This window comes from Hypomesus nipponensis, chromosome 4 (genome assembly GCF_054491055.1).
Source record: "Hypomesus nipponensis isolate SF chromosome 4, ASM5449105v1, whole genome shotgun sequence".
NCBI classification, from domain to species: domain Eukaryota; kingdom Metazoa; phylum Chordata; class Actinopteri; order Osmeriformes; family Osmeridae; genus Hypomesus; species Hypomesus nipponensis.
Window position 1 is genome coordinate 4,846,228 of NC_140364.1, and position 26,273 is coordinate 4,872,500.

The following is a 26,273-nucleotide window of genomic DNA, read 5'->3' on the forward strand; positions in this document are numbered from 1 at the left end:
CATAACAAATGTCTATCACCAACCTATTCAGTCATCGGTAGGAGGTACTGTACTCTCACTTGCAGGTACACTTGAGCATTGTAGTTTGGTCTTAGTGGCAACAGACTGTAAATACTGTCATAAAATACAGCCTTAGGTCTGACTGGGAGTATTAAACAGTTTTACTCTCCAAACTCTCCACCACTCAAATCATTTATCTCTCTCTTCCCCTCTCACTCTCTCTGTCAGTTTCCCATTTGGTAAAATGGCCCAGGCCTGGTTTTAAATCACTAGGAGCGAGTGGAGGGAGACTATTACATTTGAAATTTGCTCCATCGCAGTCACAATGTATTCTGATGTCTAGCACTCAGCGCCCCTGGTTGAGAGATTGACTTCATACGGGGGGAAACATTTATTACCAACAAGTCAAGACATTTTAGGCTCTAGTCGCAGGGAGGGGATGGCATTGTAAACACCCAATCATTTCAACATTAGCGATTTCTTTACAAAAGGATTGAACCACGGTAAACAAATATGTACGATGTAGCTCCTTCCACACATCCTCCTGTGCAGAACACTTGGTCCTCGTGGAGCTTTGGTTCTCCGTCTCAAAACGCCTCAGAGGGAGAGGTCCAGGCTCCTTATGGCTTTCTTTAAAGATCAGATGCGAAGAGAAACTGACCTCCAGACAACCTTGGTGCTTCTGCACTAGGTTCCTCTGCAGTTTGTGGGAATGCGTTTGGTCCCAGATCAGCTTAAACCAACTTTGGCTGTTATTGTCATATACCTGCCTGTTAGATAGAGACATTGACACGAGTGCAGAATGCAATTTAAAACACGAAGGGAAAGCGGGCTTTATGGCAGAGTTAAAGACTGTCACACACACGCAAACTTTAGGATACTGTAGGGCCTATAGGGTGCAAACTCTGTTTTCTCTTTCTGACCATTCTCCATTGCTTTCCGTCATTACTTCGCTTATGTGCAAACAAACACGTTATTTGGTCCTTTGAATATGAGTGAAATCTGTGAGTTTGTGAGTTTGAGTGAATTCATATTCATCCATCTTACAAGCTACTGCCCCCGCGGTATTTTTTCGTTTCATTTCCCTGCTCCGCCGTCGGCGACTGCGTCGCTTCGGCCAACGCCGTATCGGGGTGAACTTCTTCCTCGTCCAGCGTCACTACCACCGTGCAGCGGCCGGCCTCTCCGTTATCCTCCTCCTCTTCCTCGTCGTCCTCATCTTCGCCAGCCTCGGTGTCCTGACTGGCCGAGTCGGTGCAGGTGGAGGAGAGAGAGGAGAGCTTGTGCCTCAGGTCTGCCTGGGTGGGGACCTTCAGACTGATCTCGGAGGTGAACGACTCCACGTCCGGACCTGCAGGGGGCGCCAAAGGTTAGAGCTCTGAGCAAGTGAGCCATGAGGGACCTACAGACACCACGTTGTGGTATAGTCAGAAACAGTGCGAGTAATCTGTGTTTAGCATGCTTGTTTTGCATCTCTGTCCCTCCCTCCCCGTCCTACCCAGCCCGGGTGAGGCTGCGCTGTTGTCCTCTCCCCCAGAGTGCAGGAAGACGTCCAGAGCTTCGTGGTCTGACATATCCATCAGGTCCATCTGCTCGAGCATGTCCACGTTCACCTCCATGGAAGACATACTGCCTATTGGTTCTAAGCAGGACACACAGGAAGCAGCCATTAACACACACATACCCAGGACTACATGTCCCATGATGCAACAGCAAGGGGCTGAGTCCAGGAAGGAGCCAATAGAAATGTTGTGTTTCCCCCAAGCTCTCAGACATAACTGGACCAAGAGAAAGATAAATAAAAAGCTGCATTAACATGTCTTTATCAAACACTTCTGCACTCAAAAAGGATTATTTTAAACTTGTTTTCACTACATTTAGATCTATTTGCATTTTGTTTACATTTGATAACTAACAATTTAGAAACTAGTTTAGAAATCAGGGTTGTACGAGCAAAGACTCAATGCAGATTTTTAAGTGTGAATTTGCAAGTCAGGTGAGAAATTGCAAATCCTCCTCACAGACTATACTGATCAGACAGAGTTAAGCCAACTTGCACGTTTAAATTGTGCTTTCAAAGCACTTCAATCAGATAAAAAAGGTATTTTGAAGAGAGTTGAACGTATCATTCAATACCTTGGGTTTGTGAGACTAGCTAGCCTAGTCCAGTGCATGGCAAAAACTAAACAAAAAGGAGGCATGATCCTGGATTCACCACCTTGCTTCTCAACCACAAAGCCAGTTGTCCTGTCTGGTCAACACCCATGACTGGCTCTGGGCATGCGTCATATGAATAGCCAGTGAGCGCACAGTGAACAATGTGACCAGCACATGAGGAGGAGGACGAGTGTCAGAGAGAGGTGAGACTGGACAGACAGGATGCCGTACTGTACCTCGAGGGGTTAGAGCAGAGCAGGGCGGCAAGGAGGGAGCAAGAGTAGAGAGAGAGGGAACGGTTATTCCTCCACAGAGACAGTGGCCTACGTTTATTGCGCAAACAAACACACACACACACGCACACACAGACAGATACGATATGCTCATACACGCATTCACACACACATATAACCATGCAAATATCTATGATCAGTACGGGCCAGTCACCATGCATACGTGTGTGGATGCATGCGTACAAACGCATACGCACACTCATTCACGCTCAGTCACCTTCATGTGGCATGTTCAATTTCACATCCTTTTCTACGATCTATGTTTGTGGCATCCAGAGCTTAGACACCCATATACACATGCGCAAACAAATACCTTTCAATATTGAATGAGTGGTATTATCAAAGGGGTCATTTATCATAGGGGTCATATCGAATGACCCCTATCTAGGCTATCAGAATACTGCACTACTACAAACCAATGTGTGTCTACTTCCATAAAGCAGAATAAACGGTTCTGTTATCCACTAAAGAAAATAACCTATTTTGTAAGGGAAGATGTACACTTTTTGTTTTCTTCACGAGATTTGAGACAAGCTGGTAATATGTAAGTAAGAGGCCTTCCAATGTGTTCATTCAGGCTTGTTATTTTCAGCCGAAAAGAAATTGCAGGCATCCTTTCACCCCGAGATGACCCCTTCAGAAAGAAACCTCCTCTCTCTCCGCCAGTATCTTTCATTGCACGTTTAGTGAAAATGAGAAGGTCTGTGCTGTAGGTCTGTGCTGTAGGTCTGTATCAGAAGATTCGTTTCTAGTTGGGTTGCTGTCTGGTGACCCTTTATCCATTGGTTGATGTGGTTAGCCGACCTCTCTCTCTCTGTCTCTCTCTACATTTCACCGCCTCTGTCAATTCTCTTTAGACTCTCCTACCATTCTGTTTTTTGTTCTCTCGCCCTCTTTTGAATTTCTCACCCCCGACTCTCGACTTTTACTTGGTGTCTCTCTCCTGTCGCTCTCTTCCTCTCTCCCACTTTGTGTACGGTGCCCGTCGCCTCTTCCTGTTCTGCTGCCTTTCGCTCCCCGGCTCCCCTGTCTCCTTCTGTCTGTCTGTCTTTGCCTGTCTCCATATCTCCGTCTGTCACTCCACGTGCCACCCTCCTCTCTACTTTCCATTCTAATAAGCTATTTCCAGGGGATTTGTGGAGCAGAAAAGGATGGAGGCTGGGGAGTGGGGGGGGGGGGGGGGATCGTATTAAGAAGAGCTTGGCAAAATAGTCCCATACATCTCTCTCTCTCTTTCTCTCTTTCTCTGTTTCTCTCTCACACTCACACACACACACACACACACACACACACACACACTGCATACACACAGCCAGGTCCTTATCCACTTTCTCATTTGACTAAGTCCACTGGGTGGCCTTGGCTTTTGGCAGTAATGCATGAGGTAAACCACTGTGTGAAATTCTATTATTGGACTGAATAGAAAAACAGCATGTGGAGAATGACATTTCTCTGCTAAATGACTTCATTTGTATTTCTCTCAGTGTGAGTGGCTTTCAGTGCACGTGAACTTGCATCACACAACACCAGTACTCAGAAGCGGCATTCACAACGGTTGCTCAATAATGTAAGTACTCAATTTTGAGTCACGTTGTGCAGTTACAATGGAATGGACCAAGTTGACACCAAAAAATGTACATCCCGATCACAGGCGCCATCAGTGTGGCAGAGGTGAAATCAACTGTATTTGTCAAACAATTTTCTTTCTTTTCTTTTTTAAGACAACACTACTTCACTGACAGTCAGTGCGGGGCCCATTCAGGAGCTGGACCCCTCCTCTCTCTCACCTCTCCTCTCAGCTATCTGCAGGTAGCCGGTAGACAGGTACTGCTCCATGTCCTGCTGGAACGCCTCCTCAAAGAACTTCTGTCTCTCCTTCAGCTTCACCTGGGCGGGCGGGGCCAGCCCAGACTCCGCCCCTGGAAGCCTCTGGGCATGCTCGGGTTCCAGCTCCACTGTGGGACGGAGGGGAGAGAGAAGCCAGAGAAGGGGAAGGATGGAGGAGCGGAGTGGAAAGGAGGTCAGAAGTTTGGTACGGTAAGTGTTTCTAATAGGTGAATCATTTGGCAGCTGTGCGTGTTAGCCTGGTTAGCATGGTCTTGGTTAGAGGTCACAAGAAATAAAATAAAGGACCAAGAGATTAAGCCTCTGGTGACGCCAAATGGCCGTTCAAGCAGTCATCTGCGACACCAGAAAGAAAATTATTTGACCCTCCTTCGCAGAACCCAGAAGAGAACATTCTCCCTAGAAGATGACTTCTTGTCTACTCCTAATGACTGAGTTTGAATTGGGGCAAGGTTCTAATGTCTGACGTATGACCCCTCCATCCCAAACTGACATGGGCCAATTCCTCACTGAACTAGAACCGAGACCACGCACTCCCTGTTCTCATTAAATATACTTTTGTGGCTGGTACAATGCACCGAGGAGAACACGCTTTGTCAAGTCTCGCAGAAACCCTATACACTCTAGCTACATTGGATAACGCTCTAGTTGGCCTAGTTTTTGTAACCAGGAACTGAAATTCTTAGGTTAATGGATGAGGCGGATAGGGATTCTGATTGGTCTGGACAGGACAGTTGGCACTGTCTGAACAAATCAAACGTTGACTTCCTGTTCTGTCTGCTCCTCCCACTCCACAATGGGTCTGAGAGGGACAGACATATTCAGGACAGAGAGACTGGTTCAGCAGCCTCTGGGCAAGAGCTGTGTTTGAGAAAGTACACGTAAGAGTAAATGTGCATGGGTTATGTGTGTTTGTTGATGTGGCCAAAACACTCAAACTTGACCTTTCTCGACTCCTCTCTCTGTAACAGAAAGGACCATTGTTTGAGTGCTCCAATGAGTGGGGCTTCCCCCGTACTGATGTCATGATGAGAGAGAGAATCAATACTAGCCACTTAGATCTAAGTTGCAAAATATGCAAAGGAGCCACACAGTAAAGAGGTGCACACACACCAGAGAAGTGTTGTGTTTCGTTCCACATATGCACGTGCAGACAGACAAACACACATGTAAATGCTCTCTGTCTTTATAAATGTCACATACAAACACACACGTGTGCACACAACCACACAAACACACACGCACACACACACAGGGGAGAGACAGATAACACTGGACCCTCCCTTGACCCTCCCTGCCTCTCTTTCTATCCACATCTCTCTCTCCCTGCCTCTCTTTCTATCCACATCTCTCTCTCCCTGCCTCTCTTTCTATCCACATCTCTCTCTCCCTGCCTCTCTTTCTATCCACATCTCTCTCTCCCTGCCTCTTTTTCTATCCACATCTCTCTCTCCCTGCCTCTCTTTCTATCCACATCTCTCTCTCCCTGCCTCTTTTTCTATCCACATCTCTCTCTCCCTGCCTCTCTTTCTATCCACATCTCTCTCTCCCTGCCTCTCTTTCTATCCACATCTCTCTCTCCCTGCCTCTCTTTCTATCCACATCTCTCTCTCCCTGCCTCTCTTTCTATCCACATCTCTCTCTCCCTGCCTCTCTTTCTGGACTCCTGCTAGCATGAGGAGTTGGCAGAGACCACTCTATTAGATTAAGGCCTTGAGACACACAATGTTTTAGTGTGTGTGTGTGTGTGAGTGTGTGTGTGTGTATGTGACAGAAAGGGAAAGGGGGGACATGTGTCTGCTGCTTGTTTGCATGACATGCGTGCGTGTGCCCGTGGTCTTTGTGTGTGTGTGTGTGTGTGTGTGTGTATTTCCATGTTCAATTCAATGTGTGTGAGAATGGCTCTTCTATAAGAATTCATTAAAGGTTGCCTTCCTCCTGAGTGAATCCGGTCCAGTTTTTCACCGCAAAGCTTCACTCTCTCTATTTCTCTTTATGATTTTACCACCACATGCTCCTCTATCAACGTACAGAAGCACACATCATTCTCTCATGTGCTCAGCCCTCCTAATGTGGATTTATATATGTAGAAACACACATCAGGCCGTGCTACAGTAGCCTGCTTCTAGACACATGCTATTTAGTTGTTATTCTTATCCAAAAATAGACAACACTAGCATTTGGCTCAGTAATATTACCTGAGGAGAAGCTGCATGCTTACAAGAGTCTTAACTAATTCCTCTGAAATTGTATTTTTGGTATGTTTTTATCTACACGTATAGATGTCATAAAGTGATACTTGACCTTTTATGTAATAGTCTCATTTGCACATCAAAAGCATTTCTTTTCATATTCATTTAGATGAATAGATTTTCGGGTCTTCTCAGTGCAGATGTCTACGTTGCGATTCCCATCATATTCCCATCATATTCTCAAGGAACCATCTTTCCTATCTTACAAACCTCTCCTAACATTGTCACCCCGCACTGTTTCTAAGCAGTAACCACACTTAAGCCCACAAGATTACGTTCCTGGGTAACTTGGAAACATGATTCATGAAGCCTTCAGATTCTGCTGTGCTAGCCTGCGCTCCTTCCCCTGCAAGTAACGAGATACCACACACTCTCCAGTATGATATGAATCATACAGCACCGTACATTCAATGATAGTTAGATGAGCTTAGTCACCATGGTGACTGCCATATCCTATTAGTTCTGATGAATAAATAATAAGCTCAAGTGAAAAACAACAGAACTTTCAAATGTATCCAACTTAGTCTCTGGGTCTAAAAATGTCTACAGAGGTTGCAAGAAAAGTTTGAGATTAAAGGTAAAAGTTTATACCTGAACAAGAGCTTTGGCAACTCTTGACTCCATTTCCCAAGATCATTTTTTGCAATATTGCCTACAATAACATACACTGTGCTGTATCAATAGCTTACTTATATTTACACTGAATTTCCTAACCTACTCTAGTATCTACTTTGTGTAGTCAGATTGCTGGTAACTGAGTTTTCAACTATAGACATGAAGACAGTGAGCATCTGGCAGGAAGTTGTACTTGGTTGTGGTGTGTGTATTGGGTGTGTGTATTGGGGGTGTGTATTGGGTGTGTGTATTAGGTGTGTGTGCACTGAACCTTTCACTTTCAATGTGGCCGTCGTTCAGTAATGCATTTAGAAAGTAGTGCCCTATAAAATAGGAACAATTGAATAACTGTTCATGATGATGAGCAAGTCTGATAAATACATCATGTCATCTACAGTCATTGTTGGTTTTCGCAAAATACACAATACAAAACATGTATGTTGAAGAATATAAGTGACTAATATTTGATTAGATTCATATTAAATGAGGGTTGTATTATTAATTCAAATTACACTTCTTGAGAAAGTCTTAATGAGTCTTCGTAGCACTTAGGTAAAAACTCAAAGTGAACAGTCTTTTATGTGTTTTTATCATGGTTTAAAGGCACATTTCTTTCGAAGACTAAGATAGACCTGCCCAAGTATCTACAAACACTCTTGACAGTTGTGGCAGTGCATTTAAGCAATGCTCACTCAAGTGTAGTATTTTTAGATTCCAGCCATCTTTCTCTCAAGTGCTCGGTTTTCCGGCAAAGCAGCTGGGAAACTTAAATAACACACACACACAGACACACACAGACACACACAGACACACACAGACACACACACATCCTCACCATCTACACACACACTGATATGGGCATAGGAAAGTATGTGCGCAACCACCTACCCATACCGCATCTCATGCACTCCACACAAACGTACACAAAAAACAGGAAGTGCATACCAATAGAAACAAAGAGACAGGAGGAAGTGATGTGTCGCTCTCTGGTTGAGATACATTCAATTGTGTATTCAGAAGAGCTACTTGGTGCCTTGGGAGAATATCCTGTTACATTCCACTGAGTTTAATTGACTTGTGATGATGAAATGGCTCTTTTGGCTGCTGTCGGTCTGCCTGTTTGTCTGCCTGTTTGTCTGCCTGTCCCTGCCTCTATCAAGCTCTCACTCTTGTGAGTGTGATTGGTTGTGAGAGAGACACATTCTGTCTGACAGCACTACAAGTTTCTGTTAAAAAGGCTAGACACAATATGCACGTTCATTTATGTTGTGGATGTGTGCTATGTATGTGCACACGCACACGCACACACACACACACACACACACACACACACACTACAGGGCAGACACACGCCACTGCTCCTGTGACACCAGCGTTGGTTCTGAGGTTGCCGTGAGACGGACAGAATGTTCTGTGGCATGTCTGGTTCTGTAGTCAGAGCAGGTGGAGGCTGGGTGAGATTGACAGAACTAAGTGGAATTGGACTGAGATAGAGAGGGAGAATTAGTAGGGCTGTTGGCTGGACTCATCTGGCAGCCAGTCATAATGAGGATTCATTGAATTCACTTCTGAGACAGCCACAGACAGAATGCACTGACTAACGATTAGAAGGTGAACCAGAGAGCCCTGTGTGTGTCAGTCGACAAAATTAATCCATGTTTGTTTAATGGCCTAATTTGCAACTAGTATTCAAGAGATGTGATAAATATATATATATATATATATATATATATATATATATATAATGTTGAATAGCTAATATTTACACTTTCATTTCTGCACTCTCATCTCTATACACACACACTCAATGATGTAGAAGAATCCAAATGTTTTGATAGGAAATAGCTTGTTGGATCAGGGTTGGTTGACAATAATTAAGGTCAGGTGATATGTATTAATAGTTAATCAAGTATGTATTAGACGTCTTCAAATGGGCTCTCAACCTGGACGTCTTTCAACACAGCATCAAGGCTCACTCCCAGCGCTAACTCCCTCGAGGTTTGGAATCAATGCAGCACTTTGCCGTAGCAGCTAACACTGGTGTAATGAGCTATCTTTAGTCTGGAGGCAAGGAATTTCACTCTGGTATCGATTCTATTGGAAGCCTCGTGAGGGATACTGATGGAATTGTCTGGAATGTCTGAGCAGTTAGTCACCCTTTCTGTTGGAAAGTCAATGACATGCCACCATGACTCAGAGCATGGACAGCACAGCAGGAGTGAAACATTACATCTTGGTGATAAAAATCCCCTTTGTGTTTGTTTGCCGTATATTATTGAGTATCTTTGAGGATTTGGTAAACAGTTGAAACTATTTTAATGACTTAATTCAAAACTTTGTATGTGTTTATTAAGTTATTGACCACTATTGTCATTCAGTAATGATGTGTATCACAGTGGTATTGAAATGGAACACAATACATGACGCATGCAATGAGGCCAACTTTTAGAAAGCGTGGCTGCATGGTGTTTTGCAGAAACGTGACAATAACTTTCGAGTATGAACAATGGCTGAATGTCCACAGTTAATGGCTGCCAAATATGCTGAAATACAAAGGAATGAAGAGGAGTGTGGGGTTGAGGGGTCGACCGTATCTTGCTGGATCCAGATCCCGCCACCTAGCGCCATGTGATGACGAAGCTCTTTACACATCAATACGAAACCCTTCAGCTTGGTTTCTGTGAATCGGGTTTGATCTCCCACTCTCTCTCTCTCTCTCTCTCTCTCTCTCTCTCTCTCTCTCTCTCTCTCTCTCTCTCTCTCTCTCTCTCTCTCTCTCTCTCTCTCTCTCTCTCTCTCTCTCTCTCTCTCTCTCTCTCTCTCTCTCTCTCTCTCCTCTCGTGCGTGTGTGCTTGTGAGTCCGTGCATGCTTGCGTGTGCAGGTCTTATTTTATCTCTTTCTCTCCCCTCTCTCCTTACTCTTTCGCAACACCCCTCTCTATCTCTGTCTCTGGCTCGGCCTCCTGGGAGGTTGGGCAGCAGCCATTACAAGTCAGAGGGGCATTGTTCAAACACAGACACGTCAAAGCAGGAGACCCTGTGGAGCTAAACCCACTTCACAGAGAAGCAAGCGCCACAGTGGATGTGTGACACGCACACACACCCATCTCTCAATGTGTGGTTTCCTCAATTCCGGTCCTCGCTCCGCCATCCCTTCCTCCTTCCTGTCCGCTCGCACCTTTTCTATCCCCCTCCCTTTTTGCTCTCTCTTTCTCATCCCTCAACCCACCATCTTCTTCCCGGCATGCCTACACACACACACACACACACACACACACACACACAGTCAGCGGGCGTAGGAGTGTGAACCTGCGGGCTGACTGAGTCACCAGGCCTCTGTCAGGTCGACTCAGTGTCTTAGTGAGATCTCACTGGGGCATATGAACCACCCTGAGCCCTCCAATATGTACTTTGGAGCTATTAAAATGCTTCTTTCAGAGTCTTTACTTGAAAGGGATGTTTGATTTGTCAGGGACCAGTAATATGGTGACTGGCTGCCCATTGAGTCTCTTGGATTGAGAGTTGTCCTCTCGGGCAAGACGAAACAAGCAATCCACAGCCGCAAACCCCTTTCAAAGTGTTTGTCAATGTCTAACTGTGATCCTAATCCAGATTCAGTTATTTCCAACACCACATTCATAAACCTTAATCAGACTTTACTGAATGTTTTCTTTCAAGTGTGGTCGTGTGGTGCCCAGCTCCACATGATGAACCAGTGCTATTTCCAGGACAGTTTTGCTCAAGCTTAATTAGAGGTCATCCTCAAGTAATTACCACCTTAATCACCGGCAATTTAGATGAAACACGACGTTTATGGCAGAGTAGTGAAATCTACTTCTATTATTACTCACCAATGTACCTTGAATCTATCTTTATTCATCAAAAGAACACACTGAATCACTTGTGGAAACTTCTGCAGTTGGCCAGTAAAATGCATTCAAATGATGTTTTGCACAATGTATACAATGTACAGTACTCATAGAATCAGAAGAAGAAGTCTAATATTGGCTCACCAAGAATGTTTAAAACATAGGACTTTCAAAAACGACTAAAATAAAATAATTTAGTGACTCAAACATATTGAGAACAATTTCAAAGTGGTATGCATACCCTTGACTTAGCTTTGCAACCAAGGTATTAAAAACTACAATGACATTTGCAAAATATTTATATATAATATTAGTAACTTCATGCAATCCATAACTTAGACTTCCTTTTTAGATTCTTTACCGAACAGTAAACCAGTCCCTGCTTATCCAACAACCGGACAGTTTTTGACCGTAACTGTATTGATGCACGATGAACGATGTTAGCCTGTCAATCAATCACTGCTCAAATTCCACCCTGCGGGACCCCCTTGTTCCACATGAGGCACATCTGAATTGTCAGCTCAAAGCACAGCCAATAGGATCAGTCCAGATATAAGGGGATTAACTGTCACACCTGTGAGGTTGCTGTCTGCCATAAGCACTGACTGATGAGGCTGTAAACTGGATAAAAGAAGATGTTTCTTGGTATCAGGTTTTATTAGGCCGTATTTGTTTGTTTGGTTCTTTAGAATTTTGTGTCGCTACATTATGCCAATGTATTTCAGATGTAGTCTGTCAAATGTAAAATCGTAACAATTGCTTTCGTCATCTGATTTCTAGCTTTTACCAAAACTACCAACACTGTGATACAAGCAAATAGAAAATGAATAAGTCAGTCGAAATAAGTCTAAGCTTGTACACACACACGCAAGTACACGCACGTGCACACACACACACACACACACACACACACACACACACACACACAGCAGACAGCCTTTGCGGCCTTGCTCATCTATAGAGAACTAGAGATCATGATCCCAACTGGAATCTACCTGTAACCAACTGTAATGTTTTACATTAGTCAGACACAGTGATTTGAACTTCCCTGCAGTATTAAAAGATGAGTTGGATTATGCCAACCCAGACAGTGCTTTTCCACCTCAAACTCAGACAAAATCAGCAAAGAGATTTTCAGGAATTGACCGTAAAATGTGCATCTATTATGACCGCCATCAACCAAAAGTGAACGTCATGAAAACATGACGTAACCACATAGCAGTATCTACAGTACGGTAACAACATTGAGGTCACATAGAAACTGCTACATGTTACAGTATCTTGTTTTAGTAATGCAATCTTCAACAAACACCTGACACCCCTCCTGCATGCTGTGCCTTCTTACGCTTTTGTTCTAATATATCATTCATAAGAATTAGTTTACCATAGGTAGTGCCATGTTGTTACTTGGTAGTTAATATGATATGAATGTCGAGTATTGCCAAGAACTCCAAGCCCATCATGCCCGAGGAAGAGGGATTGAAATGGTTGAATGAGCATTCATATTACTGCAGGCCCTTGGCCTTTTATGTATAGCAGAGCAACACATGAGGACACACACACACACACTTGGGCAGGAGTCAGCTGGTTATGAAGGTCACGAAAATGTGCAGAACACACACAAGTACATTTACCACACATACTTTTTATGTATGTAGGCAAACAGAGCATGAAATCGGAATGATGCGAGGTGAAAGCAGCAAGATCGCTGAATTGAAATTTCACATTTCATGGACACATAAATTCCTAACGCTAACAACGACTTATTGAGGATGGCTGTGGATGTCAGAGAAGTAGATGACTTAAAGAGCTCTTGGGAAATTAGTGAGCAAACTGGACATTTTAATTTCCTTCTGTTGTGTTACAAAAACATGTGGACGTGTGCAGCTTTAGTACGAGTGTGTGCCACATAAATCTTCCTTTCAGAGAACATTACCATATAAATCACTCAACCATATTTTGGGATCGATATGAAACTGCAGCCTTGAAGAATGTCATCAGAGAGAGAGAGAGAGAGAAAGAGAGACAGAAAGAAAGAGAGAGAGAGACAGAGAGTGAGAGACAGAGAGAGAGAGAGAGAGAAAGAGAGAGAGACAGAAAGAAAGAGAGAGAGAGCCTCGGTACTGATCTGACAGGATATGCCATCAATCAAAGTATGGACGGGTGGTGGTAGGGGGGACTAATCACAAGCACGTCGAACCATCTGTCCATTTCTGACAGGTTATGAAAACGATTCAACCAATGAGCTACCTGAAATACGTAGCTTATGAAAGTTTGAATGCAGTTCCAATTAGTAGAAATGTGAGTTTTAGAGTCTGAGCATTTTGGGGTGGTGAACATTCAGCACTGTAACGCAAGCAGAAATGTGCTATCATGAATGGATACAAAAATAATCCCAGTGCTAAAGGTATCTTATTTTTTGCCATTTATGTAACCGAAAATGTGTTGAGATTAAAATGTGCATTATTCATACATAGATTATTATGTTTCTTATGAATATGAAATTCAACATAGTCTGAGTACTTTCTGGCTTCTGAACACACTGCCAGCAAGCACCTGACAGTGGAAGAAAAACATGGTCGAGCTCACAACACTGTATTCTTTCTCTCTCTTGCACACACACGCACACACACTCTCACAGTTGAGCACTGCATTCTCCAGATAAAGAATTAGCTAGCCCAGGGCAGACTATTAAAAATGCTTACATCACCCAAAATCTTAATTTGAATTCAGTCTGTCTTAATAGAGATGGAACGAGGAAGAACGCAAGTGAAAAAACGAGCACAATGTGAGTAAAGCAACAGGATTAGCTGCATTCTGAGGTAGGTTCATTACAAGCTTGGGGGAGTTTTTTTCCCCAGCCAATTAGAATAGATGTTGACAATTTATAGCGTACTGTACATAGTCACAAACACACATGCGTACAAAACTCATACATGTACGGTACATACATATTACACTTGCATCTGCATTCAGTCAGTCAGTCAGTCACACACACACACATATTCACATTTATGCATTTAGCAGACATTTTTATCCAAAGCGTCTTCCAAAAGAATTTCACAAAAGTGCATAGGTCACTGATTATAACAACGAGATGGCCCCAAACATTGCGGGTAGCCAAATATGTAGCATACATTGTGAAACCAAATAAGTCCCAAAGGAAAGAACCTTAAGAGCATGTAGTTAGACAAGTTACAATTAAACAGCAAGAACCTCAAACGGGCAAGAGTGTACCTGTGGAAAAAGCACCCACAGGCACACTAGTGGAAACAGAACAAAAGCTCTTTTCGGGAACCAGTGTTCTAACCAGAACTCTGTTACATTTGTTTATCAGTATCAAACAATCTGAATATTTTAGATTTGGGGGGATATTCAGACTTCCTTTCATTTATAATGCAGGAATCTTTCTTTCTCTCCAGTAACTTTGATATCACAGTAACAAGCCCCAAACAGGCCCACAGGCCCAAAAAACGACAAAACGAACACATAATGTTTTCCGTAGCAGTTAAATGATCATAAATGTCCCTATTACATTTCCACTTTAATCTATTTCACCAGGAACATGCAGCATGCTCCACAGAACACGTTTACGAAATCAACCTCAGATAGTGACATTTTACATATATGTTCATATTTATTTAGCAGATGCTTCATCCAAGGCAAGCAGATAACCAAGGACTGGAAGTGCACCTATCCAAACCATCCTATCCTCTCAAACAAAGTTGTTTCTGTCGTAGAAAGCCAAGTCACGTTGTCACAACAACAACAATCTTTCCAGACCTATCATTTGACCTACAACCTGAATATAGAGGTCCAGAAAATGGAGGCCCTATCAACTCAGTTGTGTGGCACCACTACCAATGAAGATTCCTCAAACTATAAATATTCTATCATGCGCTGCATGTGGTCCTTCCCATGCTCCTGTACTCAACAGCCTTTGGTGCAGTAAAAAGATCACAAATGATGTTCTGTTTGATAAATCTTTCATACCAAGCCCATGTAGAGGCTTGTGCCCGTACCAGGAAACAACTGTGTTTCAGACGATAATGAATGATACATTAGTTTAACTCAAACCTTTAGCCTCTGTAGAACGTCAGCAAAATCTTTATTGCGGTATATTTTAAAGTTCAAACTTGCTATGCTGTTACAGTGCAGTATTTGCTAACCATTAAGAAGTAGGCCCCCACCCAAACAGAGGAACTGAGGAACATGTACAAAACTGCACAAGCTTCCTAGTCATGATTTGATTCTGTGTTGTGAGAACAAGGCTTTTACTATTTTACACACTCCCTACATACAGTGGTTCCCAAACGATTGTTGAATTTGTTACATATTCAAGAAATACCTCTGCTGCTACAGAACCATTAAGTAGCGTTTAACCTTGTCACAAACCTTGCGATCATACGTCGTGAGTTAACCTGATCTGATCCCATTTCCACCTTTGTCTTCACCTGCAACAATTCACTTCAGGGAATGTTCGTGTGAGGTGTTGGGAGGAAACGTGTGAACACAGTGAGTCATGTTTTCAAATGAAGCCGGCTAATGTCACAATGGGCCATGTTTGCTTTGGTCACAGCGGGCAAGTTAGCTCGCTATTGAGCAATCTGTTTCACACACCAAACTGAGATCTTTGTCGCTGACGCATGCATGAGCAAAACGCCGATACGAACAAACACACACAGATTTAGGCACACCCAAATGTAACTGCAATGCACACAGACACAACCACACGCACCACTGTCATCCAGCTACACACACAGCTTATATAAATCCCAGAATGCTGACCCATGACCCCCTCCTGGGATCCTTCTGAGGGCTTCTCTTGTCTGTGCCTGAGCTCTGATTGGCTCTTATATAAGACGGAGGACAGAGAGTCCATAGTGTCTGACGCATTTGAAGAACACAAGAAGAAAAGGCAAACTCATGGACACTGTCTGTCTACAACTGAAATACACACTCTGGCTGTTACTCATTATGGCGCATGACTGCTGGATATTACCACAGAGATTTTCTTGGAACTCTCTCTCTCTCTTTCTCCCCCTTTGCAGCCTCCTTTCATCAGGATGTCTCGAATTGTATGAGGATGATCCTCGAGGGATGAGAGGAAAGAATCGAGGGAAAGAAAAGTATGCTTCCTCCAATCTCTCCTCTTTCCTCCTTTCATCATCCCTCCCTGCTATCCTCCCACCCCCTCTCACCGCTCTCTTTTTCTCCTCCGCCACTTCCTCCTCCTTTCCCTAAATCACCCCGTCCCTCCCTCCGTGGCCGCTCTGCCGGCCTCCATCCCAGAGAGTCTTGTAATTGCCTGGCTGTGTGCAAACTCATCATCCCCCATCGGCGCGTGCCAGGGGAGCCCGTTCAAACCCCCCTGTCTGGATGGGTGTACTGGTGGTGAAGAGGGGAAAGAAAGGAGGAGAGAGCGAAGAAAGCACGGGCCCCCTCTACGACAGCTTGTCCTCTCCCGTTTCCCTGTGTTTCCACGGCGAGAACGGGGCTGTTCAAACCCGACCGGGTTCGCTTTTCACTTGGCTTTTCGTGCTCGTTTCAGGCTGATGTCGTCTGGCAAATGGCGGCAAAAAGCTGCCATGGAAAGGATCTTTTCGAAAGGATATCCAGACTCTCCGTCGAGCTCCTTGTTGCTTGTTTGACGAGCGCCTCCCACGCAGTCGTCCGTATCAAAAGGTGTTGATAATGCCCAGGGTCACGCATGACCAAGACAGACACTGCACACTCTCGCAACGAGATTCAAAGCAGAGACTCCAGACAGAAGCAAGGTTTTAGATTTGGACCAGGTCCCACTGCTCTGCTTGGACTAGCAAGTTACAATGTTTCTGGATCAAGCCCATCCTCATGCGTCTGCCATTCTGAGTGGGAAGGAACTAGGATACGTGTTGGTACTGGCCCCTGTCGACTCATCCTCTGCTGAAGGTGACGAAGCAAGGAGGCACAGGTCGGAGGCCTGCTACTTACGGCCCTAACTGCCTGTTCTGTCCATTCAGCAGGGAACATCAGTAAACTGAGCTCTCCCACACTGAGGATAGAGGATTTCCTTTTTTGACAAGGCCCATTTACACATATGCTGATGACATAGCCTGGTGAAATTTTGACCGAGAACAGGCTCTTGTCTTCTGCCCCTAACAGGAGCTACAGGATCCATTTGGACTAGGTTCATTCTTCCTCTCCTGACAGACTGGAGAATCTCCAGGCTGGGTTTGGACCAGGCCCCGCCCCCAAGCTCACTCACACGGTGAGTGGAATGAACCATGAAGAGAACACCACATTTTGTGTCTGCTGTGTTTTGGTTTGCGACACCGCTGACCTGGAGCGCACTGGGTCCCTGTAAACCCTGCTCTCTCCCCAACACCTCGCCAGCCAACAATACTCACACCCCTCATTAACACTGCCTGCCTGCCTGCCTGCCTGCCCCTTTGTCTTTCTGTCCATCTGTCTGTCTGTTTCTCAGCACCTCCGTGTCTCTCTGTTTCTCTGTCCACTCTCTCTCCCTACCATCCCCTGTTGCATTCCACCGCCCATCCTCCTCCTCTCCTCTCCCCGCTCCCTCTCCTCCTCCTCTCCTCTTCCCGCTCCCTCTCCTCCTCTCCTCCTCTCCTCTTCCCGCTCCCTCTCCTCCTCCTCCTCTCCTCCTCTTCCCGCTCCCTCTCCTCCTCTCCTCCTCTCCTCTTCCCGCTCCCTCTCCTCCTCCTCCTCTCCTCCTCTCCCCGCTCCTCCTCCTCCTCTCCTCCTCCTCTCCTCCTCCTCCTCTCCTCCTCCTCTCCTCCTCCTCCTCTCCTCCTCCTCTCCTCCCCGCTCCATCCCCCCTCCCTCTGTGGCCGGTCGGCATGCCGTCGCTGTGCACAGTCGACTACACAATGTGAGGTTAAGCAGGCCGACAACACACCCGCTCCTCCCCTGACACGGCACCTGTCCCTCCAGGTGGAGTGTGTGTGAGTGTGTGCGTGCGCATATGTCTGCGTGTATGGGAGCGCGTGTTCATGCTGCGTTTGCACTTGTGTTCGTGGAGCTCATACCTGTGAGTGTGTGTGTTTTCATACGGCTTGCAGAGTGAGTAACACGGAAACGACAGTGACATGGAGCTCGCGGCTGTCTTTTAACTCAAAAACAAGGAGGGCTTGAAAAGGCAACCAAAGCGTCGACCAAACTAACTGACGGTACATGAGTCACTCTACTCATGACTGCCCTTCACCTCCCACTTCCCCCCCCCCCCTTCCCCTCCCCCCTTCATCCACCCAGAGTATTCACAACCAGGTAGGCAGGGCCTTCAATTGGCCAATTAGTGGGACGATTACGATTCTGCCACTGGAAAAAACAGGAACGCGAGTGCATGCACACACACCCACAAGCACATGCAAGGTAGGCAGGATGCATGGAATCAATGAAACACTTGCGCGACAGCAGCATTGCACTGAAAGCACTGCGCCGAAGAAAGCAATATTCATGGGCCAGTATTGTGTGTCTACCTTTGAATTGGTAAATTTCGGGAGAGAAAGAGCGAGAGAGCGATAGAGAGAGAGGCCTCTGCACATGGCGTAACCCCCTCATTAAAACAGTACAAAGCGCTAATCCCTTCTCCTGGGCTTTGATTTACATGCAATTAAGGTTTAATGTGCAACTTAGATAAACCTGGGCTTTGAGGAGAGGAGGTTGAGGGGGAGGGGAGAAGAGAAGAGAGAGGAGAGGGGAGGGGAAGAGAGGGGAGCCAGCCACCCATCATGTGGTATGAGATATGATTACTTAGCACATTTATCTCCATGGCAGGTGCCTGCTGTTGCTGCCTCTCTCTCTCTCTCTTTCTCTCTCTCTCTCTCTCTCTCTCTCTCTCTTCCTCATTCTCTCTCTCTCTCTCTCTCTCTCTCTCTCTCTTCCTCATTCTCTCTCTCTCTCTCTCTCTCTCTCTCTAACACTGTCCACAAGTTCTGCAACCAGAATTCAGCAGTATAACCCCACCACACTATTTTCCATTCAAATGCGGTGTTGTTTACAAAACATTCTGCCTTTGTCCTGATAAGAAATCAGACGATCATTCGCCGTTGGCAAGGCTGACTGGTGGGACAGCACTCTGGCTCTGTTCAAACATTTTAGAAAGAAAACCAGCCACTGTGTCTGTACTGAAACATTTGACGAATGATACAGCTTTTTCCTCTGTGCTCCAAGCCGTTTCTGAGCACATTTCTGAGCTCAAACGGTGAAATGACGGAAGCTGTCGATTGTTTAGGAAAAAAGGCTCCCATCTGATAAAGATGATATCACTGCACAGTGATATAATGACCTCTCTGAGCACTCCCGACATCACGGTGACTGTATAATGAGTGCACGGAACGAGGACGGGTCAAGTGCAGTCCAATATGCATTACAAACAGGACACACTCATGCATAATGCAGGACACTCGTACGCTCATTGTAATCACGCAAGTCAAACACTGGACATGAAGAGGTCACACACGTGCAGAGATGAACACACAGGGTATCCCATCCTGACACATGCACCGTTCATGGACACACACACACACACACACACACACACACAAACGCACAGTGTTAGAGACCTGGACTACACTGCTGTGGGGGGAGGGCGGTCGACTGGAAAAGGTGGAGGGAGAGAGAGGGGGGGGGGAGAGGGCTTGCAATAATAATGAAAGCAATAAAAACGCTCGCCCATTTCCTGTGCCTGTGCTCGCTCTCTCTCTCCGTGTCTGTCTTTGTGAATGGGTTTGTGTCCCCTCTTTGCTGTCAGAATCACAATGAGTCACGTCAGCTCCGTCAATCTCCATGCACACACTGTGATCTCTCTGCTGTTTGTGCTGCGTGTGGATCTGCAGGCCAGGGACACTGATAGAGAGCCATTAGTTCACTCACTATCGGGAAGATGATCAACACTTCATATATCCTTTAACAGTAGAGGCAACATGAAATGAAGTTACTTGGCACCTTCAATCTAGAGGATCTTTCCTCCCTTAATAACTCTTTCCCCCCCCACGTACTGTGACAGTATGACGAGGGGCATAACAAGTGTGTTTAAAGATAAAAAATAAAAAAAATGCAACCCTCTTAAAGAAAACATTTTTTCACCAACTTATAGTATGCATCAGCTTGGCAGACTTCCAGACAAGAGAGTCAATCAGCTAACAGCTGGCTGCGTTCCACACTGGTGACCAGCACACAAACTCCAATCCTAAAACAACCCCACACACACGAACACACGTACATACAACATGCACACCCTCCCCATCCCAGCCCTCACGCTTTCTTTTTCTGTCACAAGCACACACACACACACACACACACACACGCCAAAGCGCAACAGAATGAATCAGCCACACAGTAGGTCACCTACAGGAGTTCCTCTGGCTGTTATCCGTCGCTCCAGGCAACGCCGACATCCCAGCGACGCCGTGGAACACACACGCGAAGACCACCGGGAACACGAGGAGGATGAGGAGAGGATCCGTCAGTCTGCCCGAGAACTCCCGATCAAACCACCGCCTGTCTACCGCTCATACCAAGAGGCTCCCTCTAACACACACACGCGCGCAAAACACTTTTCCACAGTCGCTCTCGAACGCACCGTCACTCACACGGACGCACGCTCGTTTGGGTTATCGGCGCAGAGCTCGCGGCTGCACTCGGTCGCGGAAGCACAGCGGTGGTGTTCCTCCGGACACATGAAACCCCCTGCGCTGGTCCTGCCTCTCCCTCTCCGTGTCTGTGTGCGAGATCCTGGCTGGCTGGCTGGGTGGACCGCCGAGAGAGAGAGGCAGGGGTAGTGATAGTGGCTGGGATCGTACCATTTAGCACGGTTGGAGGGGGTGGAGGTGGTGGAGGTGGTGCCAAGAGAGTGGATTGAGGGGAGGGGAGAAACGGAGAGTCAGTCGGCGTGTGTGGGAATGAGGAGTGGGGTGTGTGCATGTGTGAGAGGCTGACTGAGAGAGAGAGAGAGAGAGAGAGAGAGAGAGAGAGAGAGAGAGAGAGAGAGAGAGAGAGAGAGTGAGAGAGACCCTCTGATATGTGTCTTGTGATAATCACATCAAGGTGGCTAATGATCCGATTGCAACCCACAAGGTCTGACATCAAGGACAATGTAGAGTGTGTGTGTGTTCATGGGTGGAAGGCAGCATACACACATTCTCTCTCTCTTTCCATCTTTCTTTCCCTCTCTCTTCTACACACCCACACACAGACTCCAAGTTGCCAACGGATAATCTTGTAAAACAAATCTCAAAATTTAAGAGCTGGTTCAAGAGACAATGTGAGTATGAGATGGCTGTGTCTATGACTTCTGTGTGTTATGATTCATTAGCAGTGAGGACGGCATATTCGGATGCAACCTGATGGACAGTAAAGGTGCCCCTACCCCCTGCTTGTACACCACACACACATACACACAAAGCACACACACACACACACACATGACACACACACACAGCCACTAGAGCCTGAAAGCCTGACCTAACATTCAAGCTCATTAGCATGATGCTGTGACAAGCATCACGACGCTTCCTCCTAACATGTCTTCGTCTTTCATCCCTCTCTCCCTGCCTTCCCCTTTCCATAATCCCCCTCTCTTCAGCCTCAATCCCTCTCCCGCTCTCCTCAGCCTTTCCTCCTTCAATAATCCCTCTCCCTCTCTCGTCTTGGTCTCTTCCTTGTCCTTCAAACCCCCACTTTTTCTTTCTTTCCTTCTTTCTTTCCTCCTTTCTTTCCTTCTTTCCTTCTTTCTTTCCTTCCCTCGCTCTCTCCCTTTCACACGCGCACAAACCCAGCCTCTTTCCCTTTCTTTACAGTCCCAACTTGATAACAGAATGTGCTAGAGCGGCCATCTAACTACGACACCGAGAGCGGCCTCAAGCACACAGGTGACGGAGCTGAAACCATCATGTGACACTTCCGCCGCTGCCTCTTCATCTTCCCTAATGGATCCTCCACTTCTGCGTTGACATGTACCTCATTAGAAGCAGCTGTGGCCCATCATGAACAATATCAGGGCTTTATCTAATTAGCCAATCGAAGCTTGATTTGTATGGTCTATACCCAAACACTAGTTGGTTAATGAATGTGTGCGTTGTTTAAAGGCGTGTTTGTCACAGGACAGGCAAGACAGATTCTATTTATTTAATCATTATCACAGCAAGTCATCAGTGACTAATGAACTCATCTAGGAACGTATGAGATTGCTTTCCCGAGTGATTCTGAATGGTCTTGTTCTCGTGTGTCGTAGTTGGACGTTTACATGTACAGATTTCTGCACTGTTCCTATACTATATCCCACATTCATTCATGGACGGAGAATACAAAGTCAACTTATTATAAGGAGAGAGATATTTACGTTTGAATTATTTATCTATTTATATATTGTTTTACAGTTTAACCAAATGAGAAGACACTGTACCTTAATCCCAAGAAGCAGGAGAAAACTGCAGCAATGTAAGACACAGTAATAGTATACTATATAGTTACAGGTGGTAGTATACTGCATATAAGGAATTTAAAAACCCAAACATTAATAACGATTAAATGTCACAGCAAAATTATCTTTCAGAAGTCCACTACAAGGGTTAAAGTCACACCAATGTGAATGATTGAGTTATCCTACATGAAACGACCACACATACACACACAACTAATAGCACTCCATCATCAGAATGTGGACACTCATGTTCTTAAAAGGTTTGTGAGCGTGTGTGTGTGTGTGTGTGTGTCCTGGCATGTCTTTGCATTTGTGCAGCTGTGTGTACAGCATGTGTGATTACATCTGTATGTAAAACACACATCGAAAAAAAACTAGAATCAATAGCGATCAGGCAGACAAGCTTGTGTGGCGAGCAGGAAAGGAATACCATAAGCTCCTTGATGAGCGAGATGAGGTGATTAAGATCTTGGTTTGTGAGCTGATGCTAACTGCTGGTGAGCCACATGGGAGAGATGAAAGAGTCTCTGACTAGACATTATGTATGGAAAATAAGGGTTAAACACACACACACACACACACACACACACACACAAGCAATATTAAACTCAATCAAATGGAACATCAACCTGCATGATTATTTGACATTTCACAATATCACATGAGTACACTTGAGTTCTTGAGAGAGATTTACAGTTGCTATGTACGTAGTATCCAAGGTTACAAATAAATCGATGATTTACCTTCGGGAAATAAGATGGTAGTGAGAGTTGTCACTCATACATAAACCATGCAAGTCGCTTGATGCTTATTTGCTAATGAAAATCATAGAAGGCATATTTCAAAAGTAGCTTTGTCCCCGACATTTCTTTTTTCCTCACCCACCCAGAGTTTTGAAATCAAAGTCTCAGCTAATCATATAATCTGGGGTCAGATCTAATAGATACAGTATATAAGCCTACATAATCCTACTGCAAGTTAATAATTGTTTACTATACCTACACTATCCCCCGAATGTTTGAAGTTTGGATGGTTTGAGGTTTAGGTAAATCTATAGACTTTGTGAAAAATGATCTTGTCAGTAATAATCGAGCTTGCATACATTTGAGCTCCATGTGTGAATGCTCTGTTCATCTCCATATTTACACATCTGGCCTTGATCTCCCTCTCCAGACTGATCTTCAGGACTGACTGCTGACGGGCCCTCAGGCTGTCCACAGCAGAATCCCACGGAAGCCGTGGCAGGAAGAGATGCCTCTGTCTCCGAGTCCACCGGGGCTTCACCTCGGAGCACCTCCACGTCCTGAACCAAGCTACATCGATTGCCCTCAGCCATGTCAGAACTGTGTTCTGAGACACGGAGGGAAAGAAGGAAAAGAAGGAAGGATGTGTCTGTTTCTCCGGTGAGGGAGGACAATGGGTAATTGTTACCTCACAAGGCTGTTTGCTCGAGGCACGCCTGTATTGGAAGTAGGACACAGTGGGCTCACTTGAGACGGTATTTACACCCCATATTATATTACCTTTGAGCTGTTTCTCTGCTGTCCAGGGAGACACACAGATTCTATAGTGGGTTGTTAAACAGCTTTCTGTGTTCGTGTGGAACACAGCAGATGCACAATATCTGTAACATGAACTGGAATACAAATACACTCATACACAGAGATTCATGCCCGCACACACACACGCGCGCACACACACAGACACACACACACACACACACACACACACACACACACACGCACACACACACACACACATTCAGTGTATACAAAACATCATGGCAGTGCTGTAAAGTGCACGTCTTTGCTCACTGTCTGCTTAGCTAACTGCACCAATGGCTCCATTAAAACTCTGGAAATTCAGTTAGTTCTGTTTCAGTATTCAACCCCATATGAGCCACAGTTAATACAATAACTGGAAAAGAAACATTTTCAAACAAAACAAATAAAGCATTTCATAACTTTACTATTGACAATTACTTACGTATTGATGTTGCAGTGTGTCTAAACGCTGTAGATATTTTTGTGTTCGATTATATCCTTTTATGACATCCAAGTCTACAAATAGGATGACCAAACTCTGGAAGGTGTTTGTCATTAGTCAAAGATAGAATCAGGATGGAGAAATTCTTCATCAAAGGATGGAGAATTTGTTCGTTATTCATTCTCATAATGGTGCCCTAAAGTCCTGACCCACCCTGACTGGTAAAACTGAGATTGTCCTTAGGGATAGAGAGGATACAGAGAGAGAGAAAAAAAATTAGGGTGAAGTCTCGGACACAAGGACATGGGCACCCACCGAGAATCAAACTGGCAACCTTCAGATTACTGGCCCGATGCTTTACCCGCTCAGCCACCTGATTCCCAGTCCAGAATGGACAGCACACAACATGATAGCAGAGGACGAGGGAGCACTCCAAGGAGTGTTTCCTGAGGAACGCTCGGAGGCTCAGAGGCAGGGTGGTCGAGTCAGGCAGGGTAGGCAGGGCAAACGGGCTGGGTTGGTGGGTAGATCGGAGGAGAGAGCAGCAGATGGAGACCCAAGTGGACCTGGGACAGAGGACAAGGAGACAGGGAGGGAACAAAAAGAACAGAAAGATCTAAGAAGGTACAGAGCGGATATGACTTTTAACGTGATGCCGTCGGACAAATGAACTGGCAGTGAGTGACTGCAGACCGGAGGTCGAGACACTGTCGTACTGATGAGAGGAGGAAGTGCAGGTGTGTAGATGGTAGACATGGAGCCAGGGAGGAGGTGGAGCTGGGAACCAGAGGAGAGAGACAGACATGGAGCCAGGGACTGAAGCCAAGCCCACCAGGCACATGCACACACACACAGACAGACACACACACACACACACACACACAGACAGACACACACACACAGACAGACACACACAGACACACAGACAGAGAGCACACACAGACAGAGAGCATACAAACATAAAGAGCACACACACGCACACAGACAGAGACACATACAGCACACACACACTCACACATACACGCACACACACACACACACACAAACAAACAGACAGCACACAGAAACACAGAGAGAGATACTGCCACTAGGAGGCAGAAGTGTGTTGTGAGGGTGGACAGTGTGACACTTCTCATAGACACTTCTGAAAGCACACATTCTCTAGTTCTAAAATATTGATATTCCAAATTGTGTGACCCAAAAGTGTAATTTATGTGGCAGAAAAATGAATGTCAAGGTTTCAATGACACCTAATTCAACATTATACTAAAGTCAGTGTTAGTATAAATGGCACATTCATGTATTCAAGTCGAATAACTTGACCTAACAGTACATCACACACCAATTAGCCCTCAGAACAGAACACCCACAGACAGAAACATGTCTTCCGACACAGTCCAAACACAATTCTACAACGCATGGTGTGTGCAGGCAAAATTACATTTCATCATTAATTAAATAATAGTGACTCTGGCACCAACTACAACATCATGATTAACTAATCTACTTTTCCCTGCACTGAATTACTGCTCAGCCTAAATCAATACAGTAGCCTATTACTCAGTCCGGCACTCTCATTCTCCACTAACCATATTGGACCAAATCAATATCTGAAATGAGACTAGAACAGACTACTCCTTCATGAGATGTGTCAATAATTTCCTATTTCTCCACAAGGACACAATTCATATTGATTTAACACTTATCATTAATGGTGGCATATGTGATTTAAAGGCGTGGGAGGGTTTGAGAACGATCTCTAACAATAACTCTGTGGCCGTGCGCTTGTGGGTGTGAGAGGATCTGCTCCAGCTCCAAGCCTCACAGGCAA

At 45.3% G+C, this 26,273-nt stretch overlaps 1 protein-coding gene across 1 annotated transcript; it reads right to left on the minus strand.

Annotated features, from left to right (window-relative positions):
* Positions 1-384: 384 nt before the first annotated feature.
* Positions 385-20,729, minus strand: dtnbp1b (dystrobrevin binding protein 1b). Its single transcript, XM_084695899.1, has 4 exons — positions 20,387-20,729; positions 4,238-4,405; positions 1,499-1,642; positions 385-1,351 (listed from the first exon to the last, which is right to left on the minus strand). The coding sequence occupies exons 1-4, from the start codon at positions 20,430-20,432 to the stop codon at positions 1,044-1,046; spliced, it is 666 nt and encodes a 221-aa protein (XP_084552025.1). The 5' UTR covers positions 20,433-20,729; the 3' UTR covers positions 385-1,043.
* Positions 20,730-26,273: the final 5,544 nt, after the last annotated feature.